This window comes from Cebus imitator, unplaced genomic scaffold (assembly GCF_001604975.1).
Source record: "Cebus imitator isolate Cc_AM_T3 unplaced genomic scaffold, Cebus_imitator-1.0 Scaffold641, whole genome shotgun sequence".
NCBI lineage: Eukaryota > Metazoa > Chordata > Mammalia > Primates > Cebidae > Cebus > Cebus imitator.
Genome location: NW_016107956.1, coordinates 34,032 through 46,900, shown reverse-complemented (window position 1 = coordinate 46,900; position 12,869 = coordinate 34,032). Strand labels below are relative to the sequence as shown.

General features: G+C 46.1%; 1 protein-coding gene, 1 long non-coding RNA gene and 1 other non-coding gene across 6 annotated transcripts; 2 read left to right on the top strand and 1 right to left on the bottom strand.

Annotated features, from left to right (window-relative positions):
- Positions 1 to 296: 296 nt before the first annotated feature.
- COLCA2 (colorectal cancer associated 2) lies at positions 297 to 10,370 on the bottom strand. Of its 4 annotated transcripts, none has more exons than XM_037734604.1 (5): positions 10,132 to 10,370; positions 8,119 to 8,213; positions 4,019 to 4,073; positions 2,385 to 2,617; positions 297 to 966 (listed from the first exon to the last, which is right to left on the bottom strand). In XM_037734604.1, exons 1-5 carry the CDS (start codon positions 10,136 to 10,138, stop codon positions 598 to 600), a joined length of 759 nt encoding a protein of 252 aa, XP_037590532.1. In that variant the 5' UTR covers positions 10,139 to 10,370; the 3' UTR covers positions 297 to 597. The 4 variants fall into 4 exon arrangements, with proteins under 4 accessions (XP_037590532.1, XP_017373200.1, XP_037590531.1 ...); XM_017517711.2 differs by lacking the exon at positions 10,132 to 10,370 and adding an exon at positions 9,793 to 10,056; XM_037734603.1 differs by lacking the exon at positions 10,132 to 10,370 and adding an exon at positions 8,659 to 9,040.
- LOC108295486 lies at positions 2,624 to 6,001 on the top strand. The gene is made up of 2 exons (XR_001821421.2): positions 2,624 to 4,173; positions 4,873 to 6,001. It is a non-coding gene; the product is annotated as an uncharacterized LOC108295486 (long non-coding RNA).
- LOC108295485 lies at positions 9,210 to 10,376 on the top strand. The gene is made up of 2 exons (XR_005198188.1): positions 9,210 to 9,290; positions 10,054 to 10,376. It is a non-coding gene; the product is annotated as an uncharacterized LOC108295485 (transcript).
- Positions 10,377 to 12,869: the final 2,493 nt, after the last annotated feature.

Sequence of the window (12,869 nt, the reverse complement as noted above, 5' to 3'; positions counted from 1 at the left end):
CAGGATCGTGGCACTATGACTGGCTAATTTATTTGTATTTTTAGTAGCGACAGGGTTTCGCCATGTTGGTTAGGCTGGTTTCGAGCTCCTGACCTCAGGTGATCCTCCCACTTTAGCCTCCCAAAGTTTTGGGATTACAGGCGTGAGTCACCACGCCTGACCCGAATGAAAATAATTTTAAATTCACGAATCCATAAGATTAAACCACTTGAGAGTAATTAACAATTTCCAGAATTAATGGCTAATGTTCAAATCAATTAAGAATGACTGCTGGAAATAAAAAAAAAAATCCAACATTTAGTAATACAAAATTATTTATTAGTAAAAAAGGAGAGAGCATTTGTTCGTTACACAAAAAAGTAAAACAATTGAAAGTTGTCTACAAAAATTTAAACTATGAGCAAACAAAGAAGGAGTGGCACTACGACCCGGTTTGAGGACTTCATATGGCTAGGTTCTCATCAGAAAATTGGAAATAGTGACATGTAAACTGTGCTTGGGATATTGTGTTACCAAGTTGCATATTTTGCAGTGTCATCTAGACGTGGTAGAAAAATAGAAATACCCATGCCATGTTCCGAATTACTGTAATATCTATTAACTATAGCAGATGTCACAGTTTGTTTCCCTCTTATAGAAATCAGTGGTGGCAGCTGCTGAGGGGGCAAAGTCCACACAGTCTGTGCTCGGGTAGAGGTACTCTGCCGCCTGGAGCACATCCAAGTCCTCTGCCTCACACGATGCGCAGTAGCAGATGGAGGCGGTGGCCGAGGAGAAGCAGCTGTACTGGGCATGCGAGGGCAAGTGGTGGTAGGAATGGTCTTCGGGGGGGTAGCCACAGTTTCTGGTGTCCAGAGAAGTAGGGGAATTGTAATTCTCTGGAGCATATGAAGGCAGCTGAACTGGTGAGTAACTGTAGTCTAAGGAGCCAGAGAGAGTGGAGGAATTTGAAGGCGATCCTGGGATCTAGAGAAACGACAACCAAGAAACAAAGAGCTTGATAACTTAGACGGGATCAAAAGGACTGAACGGTGTGGACTTACCTACGCAGAGTGAGAAAATTAGAGGTAAAAAACCAAACCAAACCAAACAACACCCAACCCAAGTCTGCAGAAGTAATTTTATTTGCTGACTACATGATTTCATGACACCACATTCTATAGTTACCTATTTCTTTCCCAACAATGCATTGTCTTGCTTCACTGGTTTCCTTTGTTATAATCCTACTTTAGAGGGTGCTCTGTTCTGAAACCACAAAATCCCATTGTGCTTCAAGTCACCTGCACATCAAACCCTGCTGTATGCCACAATCTAAGCTGCAGGTGGCACTCTGGATGTTTCTCCACACCCTCACCATGGAAAACCAGGTGAACATGCAAAGGCAGAACTTGGATCCTCAAGGATCTTGGATTATCCCTGGGATATGCCAAGATGAGTCACTACGTGTCTGGTCACTAAAGTCTTGTTCCCCTGAGTGAGAGCTATTGTCTGTTTTCTCTTAAGCAAGTCAACAACTGTTAATGAGAAAACCTAACTTGGAGGCTGTGAAGGAACTGGGTCACTGGGGCCCCATGTTTTCCCCATGACAATGTGCATATTCTGTGGAGTTAATTTCCTATCCCCTCTAAAATTTAGTCTGATGCCCACACAGACTTTTGGCAAAAAGCAAAAAGTATTTACATTCCTTAAAAAAGAAAAAGTTACAATTTACGGTTTGCAAAAAAACCTGTGAGTCTCTAAAAGACAACTAAAATATTTTCCGCTAATAGAAACTTTCCTTCATTTTGAAGGATAACACATTTTCAAACATTTGAGATCCATCAAGAACAGTCAATCTAATTTTTTTCAAAGATTAGATCTTCATTTTTACTAACCATTTCAGACCCAAATGAGTTCTTGTGCTTACAGCAGACTAAAACCATCAGTTAGTCAGTTCAATGACAAAACAAAGCAAAATCCCCCCGATGCAATGAAACTTGGTACCATATATACACTGCCTTAATTCCATTTTCAAGAACTCAAAATCCATCCAAAAATCCAAGAGCCATTGTTTAAACCACTGACTTCCAATTAGTAGGTATCTTGACTTCACAGTTTAAAAAACATTAAATGAATATTGCCAGGAACCTCTTTTTATTGCTACACACCAACTTACCTGGTGATCTACTTGAGAAATCTAAATTCTGTGTGTATCCAAAGGTTTATGCCCTGCAGTGTGTGGCTACTTTATACATTGACTTTTAAATTCTTCTCTACTTGTATCCTTGGATGATTTCCTTGCTGATAGCTTTTGTATGATTTCCCACGAGATGGTGCAAACTCACAAAGCACTATTCCCCCAGAGTTAGCAAAAATCAGGTATATAGAGAACTGAGATAAATTACCAGGCTCTGGTTAAAGCAGAAAGGGGTGGCCTGGAAGCTGTCTGGGAAATGGTGTGGAGTACTTTGAATGGAATTGAGCAAAGGCTCTGCAGGGTGCATCTCTGTCTGAAGGTAGGAATCGAAGATCTGGTCGAGGCAGCTTGAGTTTTCTTCATATGAAACACAACTGGAAAATTCTCGAGGTTGAAAATAATTGGGCGTGGAAGAAATTGGTTCAGGCTCAAAATACAGTCCTAGAGGAGAAAGGAAAAAGACAGGTTTTTGCATAAAAATTGCAAAACATAGATTTGAATGGAGATCTATCCTCTGAATATTTACTATGTCTAGGGGGAAAAGGGCTTACCAAGTCCAGAAAAGTAAACAGGAATGCAAGTTGGACTTTTTATTTGTCTTAGCTAATTCAAGCTCCAGGGAAATGAACGTGGTTAATAATGTGGAAATTGGCTGTAAAAGAGGTTAGGACAAAAATAAAAGGATGGTGACCCAATCTGTGTCCAAGTACACAGTCAGAAAATGGCTCAAGCTTCCCCTTTCTGGGCTTTGAAACCATCGACATCTAGCCCCTACCGGCAGTTCACGTAAACCTCTCAGAAGTAACTGACAGTTGTTGAGGCTTTGAGAAGACTTCTGATGCTTTGGGAAATAATTCCCTTGACTTAGGGTGACTGCTTTTCTGAGCTTTTCACTCTTACTCAGTAACTTAAGTTAGGAGGAGAGAATTTTGAGAAGTGATTTAAATGGGAATGCAAATGATAATCATGGAAGCCAGGAACATAGAGTACCAATTACTATTGGCTCGAAATTACAAAAAGCCAAAATGTTTTCTCAGTGAACATGCTAACATAATGTGTCAAAGTAAATGTCTTGTTAAATGTCAAACAAGAATAATCAGAAAACGTTACTCTTTTTCCATTTTATTATTAATAGGCCCAATTTGTGATAATTATCCGTAAATGCTGGAAGAAGAGAGGATTAGCATGTGCTCCTCAAAGGGACTAAACGACACTGGGTTCTTCTTGAGGTGTCAAGTTCCTTTAAAGTGAAGCTACAGTGACGCATTTAGTGTGGAGCAGCCATAGGCAGAGATTTCCTTATATACGACCTCCTTAAACTCTTAGCTGTTGAATAGCAGAGGTAGGAGTGTTTATGTAATTGAGTTATTCTTATTGGGCTGAGAAAACCTACACTTGTTTGAACTGCTTTCTGGGAAGAGAGAAGGGGAGGGAAGCCCCTGTCCGCTGGAAACTAAAGGAACAGAGCAAAGGCATTATTCTAGTGCCTCGGGATGTTCTGTATTCCATCTAATAGTACACTAACAAAAAGATAAGTTCCTGAGAACAATTCTGATTTTGTAGTTCAGTTTAGTTACCTGGTGATGAAGAACTGGAATAAATGTGAGGAACAAACTATTGGGACAAAATAGCAGAGAGCAGAGAGTTCAGAAATGAGGACATTTGCGCTTGTTTCCTTGCTGGGCTTGCATGTGGAGTGACTATGCCTTTTTCACCTTCTGATTGGTTGGATTCCAATTAAATGGTGGTGACTATCTTAACCCCCGAATCAAGCACTGAAAGACTTTCGAGATGGCCTTTCAAAAGAGTGTTTGAGGGAACTGTAATGCTGGCTGTACTGACCTGCAGAAGATGGTGCAACTGGGTCTGAAAGGTGAACACTGCTGCCTCCGGACCGCTGTCAAAGCAAGAATATCACTGTGAAGCAGGCTGAAAGAAAAGCTCTAAAGGGAAAGCTAAGACATTTTAATGAGGACTATGCTTCTTTCTGCTATAAGGTAAGCCAGATTCTTCCTTCTCAGAAAAGTTGCCTTCTTAAATACAACCAATGTTATGTTTTATTTAGATTCAATGTTTATGTTGCTTGGGGAATTTTTTCCTAATATCAGATTCTTCCACTTAAATTTTAAAGGCGATTAATTTTATTAACAAATTAATGCAAATAATTTCATGAGGCAAAAATGTAACAGTTTGAGAAAATGCAGCAAAAAGTATCCTATTAAACTATTCAATTTAAAATTAATAAAAACTAACATTCATTTAATCCCAACTCTCTATGGCTTATTCAATTATTTTTCTCAAAATTTTCACATACCATCTGGCTACTTAGCCTTAGGGATTCATTTCTCCAAAGAACACGATTCCAAACTTTGTTAATCCTGAGTAGCTAAAAATACTCACATGTTCTTAATATACATGAAATATTAAAATAGAGAATATTTTCTTAAGGCTGTAGTTGGTGAGTCAGAACCTAATTACATTCTAGTTAATGGTTGGGAATTATTCCAGGACTTTGCATGTTTCGTACTATTTTCTATAAAAGTTGCTTTTATTTAAACTACTGTATTTAAATACTTAAAAGTTTATGAGACTGCTTTTTAAAAACTATTTAAAGTAAAGCAGACTGCGTTTTTCAGTTGAGTTGACAATTATACTAACTGAGTAATTTAGGATTTTTTTTTTTTTTTTAATTTCAGATGGTGGTTTTAAAGTTTAAAGGGACCTGCGTTGCTCTGTGATTCTGTGCTGGGAAGCCAAGCTCACCACACCTCTTTTGGGTTACAGGGATACTCACTCCCGTACTCTGAGCCACAGGGAGAGCTGTGCAGGCAGCCACTGCTGAAACAGGAGGCAGTATTAATTTTGAAAATGATCCATGCTGTAATGTCATGAACCAGGAAGCTGGAATCCTTTAGCAGTTCTTTATGCAAATATTTGGCTGCAGCTTGAGCTGAAGGACTTGGAAAGAGTGGGTATTAAAAAATCTGCCTCATTGTAGAGCTTTCCTTAACCCCATTCCTCCCCCAGATTGGCCTGTTTGTCTGCCTCCTCCCCCTGTTATCTCCCTGAGATGTGTTTACATTATCCTACTTGATATTATCTTTCTAGTCATGGGTTCACTTTCTACTTTGCTCCAATAACACAAAGAAAGGCACCTCTCTCTTAGATTTCAAACAGCACGAAAATTCACAATCTACAATTTATAAAAAAAATACATCAAGCCTGTTTAAAAAATTAATGCTTTAAAAAAAGAAAGGTAAATGATATCTTTTGATAATGACTAACTCAAGTTTCCTTTTACCCTAAAGGCAAGTGTGTGTGTGTGTGTGTGTGTGTGTGTGTGTGTGTGTGTATGTGTTTGCAAATTGATCTGGCTGAAATAAGTTTTTTAAAATCAAGTGTTTCAATCTGGCATATACACAGTTTCTCTGGCACTGCTTGAAGAATATTTGAATTCTTCACTGAATATCTGTCTCAACCTATAACTTCCATTCATGATTGCCTTCTTAAAATTTCAATTGTGGATACCACTCTGACTTTATAACAAATTAAGATAGATTTCTTGCTGCTTTGTAGTATTTGATACAATTAATTCTCTCCTTGGCTTAAAGTTATCCAGAGGCATCCTTAAACAATTGAACAAATTGGAGATCATCTCTGTTATACCGGAAAGGTCTACAAAGTGGGCATAAGTCATCCCCTCGCACCTGCTACCCTTGCTTACTAAGTACGCTCTCACAGCTTCCTTAGAATCCCAGATCCTTCCAATGGCTTCCAGTGAGGGACTTTACATTTGGCTCTTGTAATTAAATTATATGCATGTTACTCCTATGTGCTTGCGAGAGCATAGGCTGATACAGTCTTCTGGGAAGCAAAGTAAAGCAGGCTTTTACTCTGCTGGTTCCTATAAGACACTGGCTCAGAAGTCCTGCTTTATTTCTCAGGAGAGAATTCAGAAAAATTTAAGTAAGTCAAACTACTCTGGGGAACGGAAACTAGTCAGATACACAAGTGAAATGTCCTACCCTGGCTTTGGCTCCTGTAGTGAGCCAAGATGGGAACAGTGGCCAGACCCATCTGTAACAGCCCAGCAGCCACGGAAGTGCCACACTCACATGGGACTTCTCCAGGTGCAGCTGAGCAGAAGTCTACGAAGTACCAAAGCTCCTTCAGGAAAGGTTACATTTTATTAAGAACGTCTTGATGATGTTTTTCTCCAGAAGCATTTTCCAGTTCCTTTTTACTGGTTTTATTAATTATATAACCATCTCTGAACTGAAGGGGTTGAGATGCCTGCTTAGTATGGTCAGATCCGCAGAATAATGAATTTAGAGCGTAGAGAGCCAACGGAAGGTTTTCATATTATACTAAGGATAAGGCCTTAGTCTTACTTTTAGCTTAGCCATGAGCTACTTCAAGATTTTGAATTTTACCTGTAATTGAGGTACAGATCTTTGATCTACTTACCTCTGCTGGTTGTTATAAAAACTGAATGAAATAGTGGCTAGCTGAAATAGAACCACTCTGAAGCCCTCTAGAAACGTAAGGGACTGTTAATGTGTTACCTGAAATTCTGCACATGGAAGTCCTAACTTTTCTAGCTGCATGTGCTGTATATGCCAAATTGCAGCTGGTTCACGTCTGAACTCTAAACTCTGAGCAAAGGGTGTGAATGAACATTACTAAATAGCTGGCTTTCAACCCTTGGTTAGAATTTTATTTTAGTTGCTTCCTTCAAATAATATTATTATTTCTCAAATAATGACAACTGACATTTATTGAACATTTATTTTCACTATGTGGAAAGCATTCTTCCAATGGCTTTGTATGCAATAGCTCGATTAACCCTCACAAAATCCTATCATCCCCAATATGAGGATGAAGATGAGTAAATGGAGGCAAGACAGATTGAGTAATTTGCTTGAGGATAAACACCATGGAGGAGCTGAGACCTGAGCCCAGTCCATCTGGTTCCGGAACCTGTGTTTACCTCCGCTACATAATTTGCCCCCTCCCATTTCATGAAGTCCCACTGCCAAAGGCCTATTTCATGATGTCATGCATTGCACATGAACAGCATCAGGCACAAAAACTGTTGTGAGGCAGATGCCAATGGGCTGGAGAAGGACCAATCCTAACATAGGCAATACGAGCCCCAGCTGTCAGATCCTACGTCCACACCCAAGCCAACCCCCAAGCAACTGTACAATTGAGGGTTTTTAGGGATGAGCTGCCCTCTCTTGGGTAATAATCCCACCTAGTTTGTTTGGTTCTGCTGCTGCCCTGAGTGCTTTTAGTAGTACTTACTAAGGTTCTACTGTGTCGGGAGCAGGGGCAAGAAGGTGTATAAAGTGTTAGGGTATACCCTAATGACCGCTCAGTTCAATTTTGTAATAACCTGGAACTGCTCAAGGCTTTGTTACATTTTAAGGAAGTGGTTCTGTACTACACTTTAGGTGACTGATGATTTACAGACAAGAGATCTCAGAGGGTGAGTTCTAGAAGAAAGAAGAGGGAAGGGAGGATGTACAAACATGCTATCCTGGAAGGGGCCACTAAAATGAGGTGAATTTCTGGGAGAGATTTTCTGTGGGTCTGTGATGGCTATATATACATACACTGTCTTCCTAACAAAACGATGTCTACTTACCTGCTGGCTGCTCCTCCCCCTGCAGAGGACCAACACATCTTTTATACTTTACTTTTATCCATGGGGGATGGATGGGCTCTCCCAAATCCTGAGCCACACAACATGCCCCAGCTGTCCTCTGTGGCTTCCCGATTGGGATGCAGCTGGGTACAGAAGTCATAGGAACAGTGGAGGAAGGCCAGGTCTGGGGATGGTGAGGGCGTGGGGCCTTGGGTGGCCTCCACACCTTGCAGACACAGGGTTGAAAGAGGCCCAGCATGGGCTGGTGAGGGAGGGAAGGGTTTATACTCACAGTTCCCCCTGAGGCCGCCTGGTGTGCCCGTCTTTGCTGCAGCAGCTCCTTCACTGTGATCTTCACTCGGACACCTTGATACACCTTTGGTTTTTCTGGAGAAAGGCAACTGAGTCAGTGGTCGAGTCCAAGGTCTGGGTGTCAGGGTACAAAGTAGGGGCCCCTTTTATAGGCGATGGCACCCAAAGCCAAGTTTCTAAGTTCAGAGAACACACACACACACAAATGTCAAAAGATGGTAAAAACCCAAACACTTCAAACTTGAAAGAATGAAGAGTGGCTGAGCAGGTTTCAGGGCCCCAGTGGGAACAGAACCCATGGAAATTTGTGGGACCATCCACCCTTGGCTGGGCCTCAGTCCTAGGCCAATAGCACAAGGTTTTGCTGCTCTGGAATGTGGAGATCAGTGCCCCATAACCCACTACCTTGGCTAAGTCGGGGGAACCTAGGCTTCTGGGCCCAGCCCTCTGAGAGGGTATTATGGACCTGGGGAGGGGCCAGGCCCGGGGCAGGGGGCTTTCTCTGATTATGGCGGCTGACCTAGCCCACCCCACTGTGTTCCCACTGGTGTGGAAGTCCCGAGTCCCTTCCTTCTCCATCTGGCCAGGTGTGGCTTCTGGACAGGCTCTGACCTCTCCGTGCCCTTTGGTCTGGAAGCCAGTCCTAGGGCAAGTGGTGAGGTTTGGCCAGCCCAGTCTTGGGCCGGTGAGGGACCAGCCAGACTGACCCTAGTAAAGGGGCCAGGCCTCCGAGGAACTCCCTCCCTCTCTCCCTTCTGTCTTTTCCTTCTGCCCGCTCTCCCTCTTCCCTTTTCTCCGCCTTTTCCGCGCTCCATCTTGCCCTCCTCCCTCCTTCGCCCCCGCTCCTGCTCTCCCCTTCTTCCCTTCTCTCCCCACCCCCTCCCTTTCTGCGGCAGGCGTTTCTCTGCGGCGCGCTGAGGCTCCGGGGCGAGTCCGAGCAGCGCGAGCTGGGGAAAGCCATCCAGGGCTCCTAGGACCGCGCACTCTGCCGGGAGGCTGCCCTTCGGTAGGGGCCTCCCTGGGGCTGGCGGAGCCGGGCCAGACTACCCCAGCTCGCGGGAGCTGGCGGGCGCGCGCCCGAGGGGTTCGCTGGGAGGGACCCTGGGAGCAGGGAGCAGGGGCAGCCTCCACCCCGGGCCCCGAAGAGCCGCAGTGAGTAAGTGGGGGACCTGCTGTTAGGCCAAGCCAGGCCGGGCGAGCTTTCAAGGTGAAGGTGGCCGCAGGAGTCCTGGGCACCTTCGGCCCTCGACCCTGCAGGGAGCGCCCAGGAATCGCACAAGCGGGAGCTGGGCGCGGCGGCCGGAGGTGGCCACGCTTTCAGCCTGGGCGCCTGGCGATAATGCCAGGATGCCAGCGCCTCTCCTGGTCACTGCAGGGCCCGCAGCTGGACAGCAGGGATCCCCCTCAAGCCGAGTTCCAGGAGCTAGGGTCTCCCCAGGAAAGGGGATTACGCTTTTCCTAGGGAATCCTGTGCCCCGCCCGCAGGGCCCACGCGCAGCGCCCTCTCCGCGCTCCAGCCTACCGCCGCCCCGCCACCCAGTTCCTCGATCCGCTCCGGGCTCTGCGGGCAGCGGGCGTCCCTTGGGGTCCGGGCAGGGACCACCACAGCTCGGCTCAGTGCGGCCGGCGCGCTCTGCCCCAGTCCCAGGCTCACCGGGAGCCTCTAGCTCCCCCATTCGAGGCTTCTGGGCGCGCAGGGTCCGCGCCGCAAAGTCCAAGGACACAACAGCGGAAAAGTGGAAGGGCGGCCGGGGGCCTGGGGTACGCGGACGTCCGGAGAGGCCATCGCGGTCTCTGGGCCTCTGCCCTCCGGGACAGACGCTGAGTGGGAGCGGCCACAGCGTGGCCCGCGCCCTCTCCGGATCCTCAGCCCTTACTCGCATGCCTTGACTTTGCGCCTCTCTGTTCTATGCAGGAAAAGCTGTGGAAACACACCCGGATTGAAATGCCCCTGGTCTGCCTGACCCGACCCCAGGAGAAGCAGCCGAGTTACCCGACATCGTGGTCAGCAGGAGCTGGGTCGGTGGCTGGATGCTGCAGCTGCAGGGACTCAGCGCCTGGGAGGGCTCCTGGGCAGGGAGAGAAGCAGAGATGCAACATTTTTAAAGTTTCACAAAGCATCTGGCTGTACCCAGATCCCTGGAGCAGGAGACAAACAGAAATAATGTTTTATACCTTCGGGTATAGGTTTGAGTTTTTTCCCCCTCATGCCAAGTATTTAAAACCTCTAGAAACCCATGATTTGACAATCAATGATTGCGCGATACTTTCAATTTGAATATTCAAAGGCTTAACAAAATGGACTATCTTCTGCAGAAATCCTGCACAAAGGCACCCCACAGAGAGTCTAGAGAAACAGGGAGTGAGACCCCTTTGGGTCCTGGCCCTTGCTTTTATTTTATTTTGAGCATTTTGTCCCCCTTCCCACAGATAGAGCAGATGCCCTCAAAGATGCTCTGTATTTCAGCCTTCAGGGCAGCTAGGGAGGCGTGAGTGACTTAGGCTGCACCCTCGGTGAACGTCAGAGCCAGAGTGGCTGGCTGGACTGATTCCCGCATACCCCATCTGTGTTTTGAGGGGAAATCTCAGGTTTTGGGGAGTGAACATGGCAGCCAGGGGGTGTGGCACAGCAAGAAGTCGCTCTGGGCCCAGGTGGCAGGCCAGAGGCCTAGCAGAGCCCTACATTCTGCACCTCCTATTTTTCTGGCCGGGCCTGGCCACCAGCGAGCTTCCCTCCCCCTTGCATCCGGCTCTTCCTGGGCTGGACACTCTGGGGTTTCACTCAGAATGCCTGCCCATTGAGACCCTTTGCTCTCTCCACAGACCTGAGGATGCCTGGAGCCTCCCGCTCTGGAGACTTTCTGAATCTGGGTTTCACCACTGCACTGCAAAGTGCCCTCTTTGCTTTTTCTCCCTCTAGAGCCACCCCTGCCTTTTTGCTGTAGGAGCACATGTTAGGAAACAGTGTCACGTCTGGCTCCTGCTTCTTTTAGCTGAAAGGATGTAGATGTGGGTTCAAGTCCTATTGTGGTGAGAAGTGGGAGGGACTTGGAATCAGGCTTTCGCCTTGGTCCAGGCCCAAGCCCCTCACTAATGACTTGGGATTCTACTGGGTCATTTTCTCTGAGTACTTACTGTGCCTCTTGCATGTGATCTGGAAGTGAGGACACAGGGGTAGTCCATAGAAGGAGAGAGTGCCAGGCCAAGTCCTTTCATAGCCACCCATTCCCTCCACGGAAGGGGGCAGCAAGAGAAGACTGAGAGACAGGGTGGAGTTCCCTTTGCAAATAACCAAGATATTCCCAGGATGCCAGACCAGGCCACAGTTTGAGGCCTCTGCTCTTTGTTCCCTGAGTTCTTGGAAATGCAAAAAGTGTAGTTTAGCCCCAAATACCTCTAGAAAAACATTGGTGTGCCCAAATGTGTCAGGTACAGGGTAAACACACAGAGCTTAGGGAAAGTGCAACTGAGAATGACAAGACAGATAGGAATTGCTTGGCAGCCGAAGCCACATCTCTGGGGAGAAAGGAGCAGGCCTGGGAACACTAGAGGTGGCACCTGGCAGTGGAGGGCAGGATGGATGTATTGAAATCTGACAGCCTCCGGAGCTTCTTTCTGCAAATGCCCCTGAGCCTGTGTCCTAGGTTTCCCTGATGGACCAGACCTGAGGAGGGGTAGGACAATGGGAGTGGAGAAAGCTCCTCCCCCCGCTGCATGCCCTTTTCCCAGAGGATTGGGAAGTGCCCAGGCATTGCCCCCTCTGAAGGAACAGTGACCCAAGCAGCTTATAACCTAGGGATGGTCTCTTGTCTTCATAGCTTCTTCCATTACTTTTCTTTTCTGCTCTCCCCCTTTTGTTATGATCTTATTTTTTGGTTTGCTTCATAAAACCTTCTTTTTTGGTTGCATTTTTATTTCTTTCCGTGTTTCTTTGTCTCTCTTCCTGTCTCTGCTTTCTTCCATTTCTTGTCTGCACTAGTGGCCTTCTCCCTGGCTTCACATGTCTCTCTGTTTCCCTGTGCTGGGGTGTTCTCCCAATGCTTTCAGGCTTCATCTCCTTCCAAACCTCTCCTTTCATGTGGAGATGGACAGGGAGGGCAGGAGCATTGAGTTCCCTTGGCAACAACATCAAAGATGATGCTGATGATTGGCTACCCTGTGGAGAAGACAGTCCAGGCTGGGCGAGAGGGGAGCTCCTTGGAAGTCATGGGGTCTATAGGGACTGCAAGGATCTCTTTGTCCCAACCTCTAGCAGCCTTCCTGGATGCTTCTGTGTTGGCCTTGTTTCTGGGATGGCCATCTCTATACAATGCAGCACCTGATGCCCAGTGCTGTTGCTGGCTAGCAATTTCAGAAAACTAGATTTGCCTAGGCCTGAGCCCTGTTTTGAGAAAGAAGCTTCCCTCTGGTTTTTAGTCCAACATTAATGAGTTTTGGTTCCTGTTGTTTCTATAATTACGAAACTCCAGCACAAGTATTTAAGAGCCAAAGGCCATGCTTGTGGAAGTAAGGGAAAATCTTCCTAAATGGATCCTGGGAATCCTCCTTAGAGATCTGAGTGGATGATCAGGCCTGGAGCAACCCTGAGATCCTAGATGCCCACAGCTTTAGCATCTTCATAGGAGACTCATAGGAGACTTCATAGGAGACTCATTATTGTTCACTGGACATCAGGTGCTGTATTGTATAGCATTCCCATTCCACAGGTGAGGAAACAGGCTCAGAGGAATA

Bases quoted from the DNA above. Each gene is read 5' to 3' on its own strand.
- COLCA2 (XM_037734603.1), bottom strand. From the start codon at position 8,953: ATGGAGCGCGGAAAAGGCGGAGAAAAGGGAAGAGGGAGAGCGGGCAGA. The intron at 2,618-4,018 runs GTCAGTACAGCC...TTTCTCCTCTAG, and splicing joins AGTTGCACCATCTTCTGCAG to GACTGTATTTTGAGCCTGAA. The intron at 967-2,384 runs GTAATTTATCTC...TCGTTTCTCTAG, and splicing joins TCTGCTTTAACCAGAGCCTG to ATCCCAGGATCGCCTTCAAA.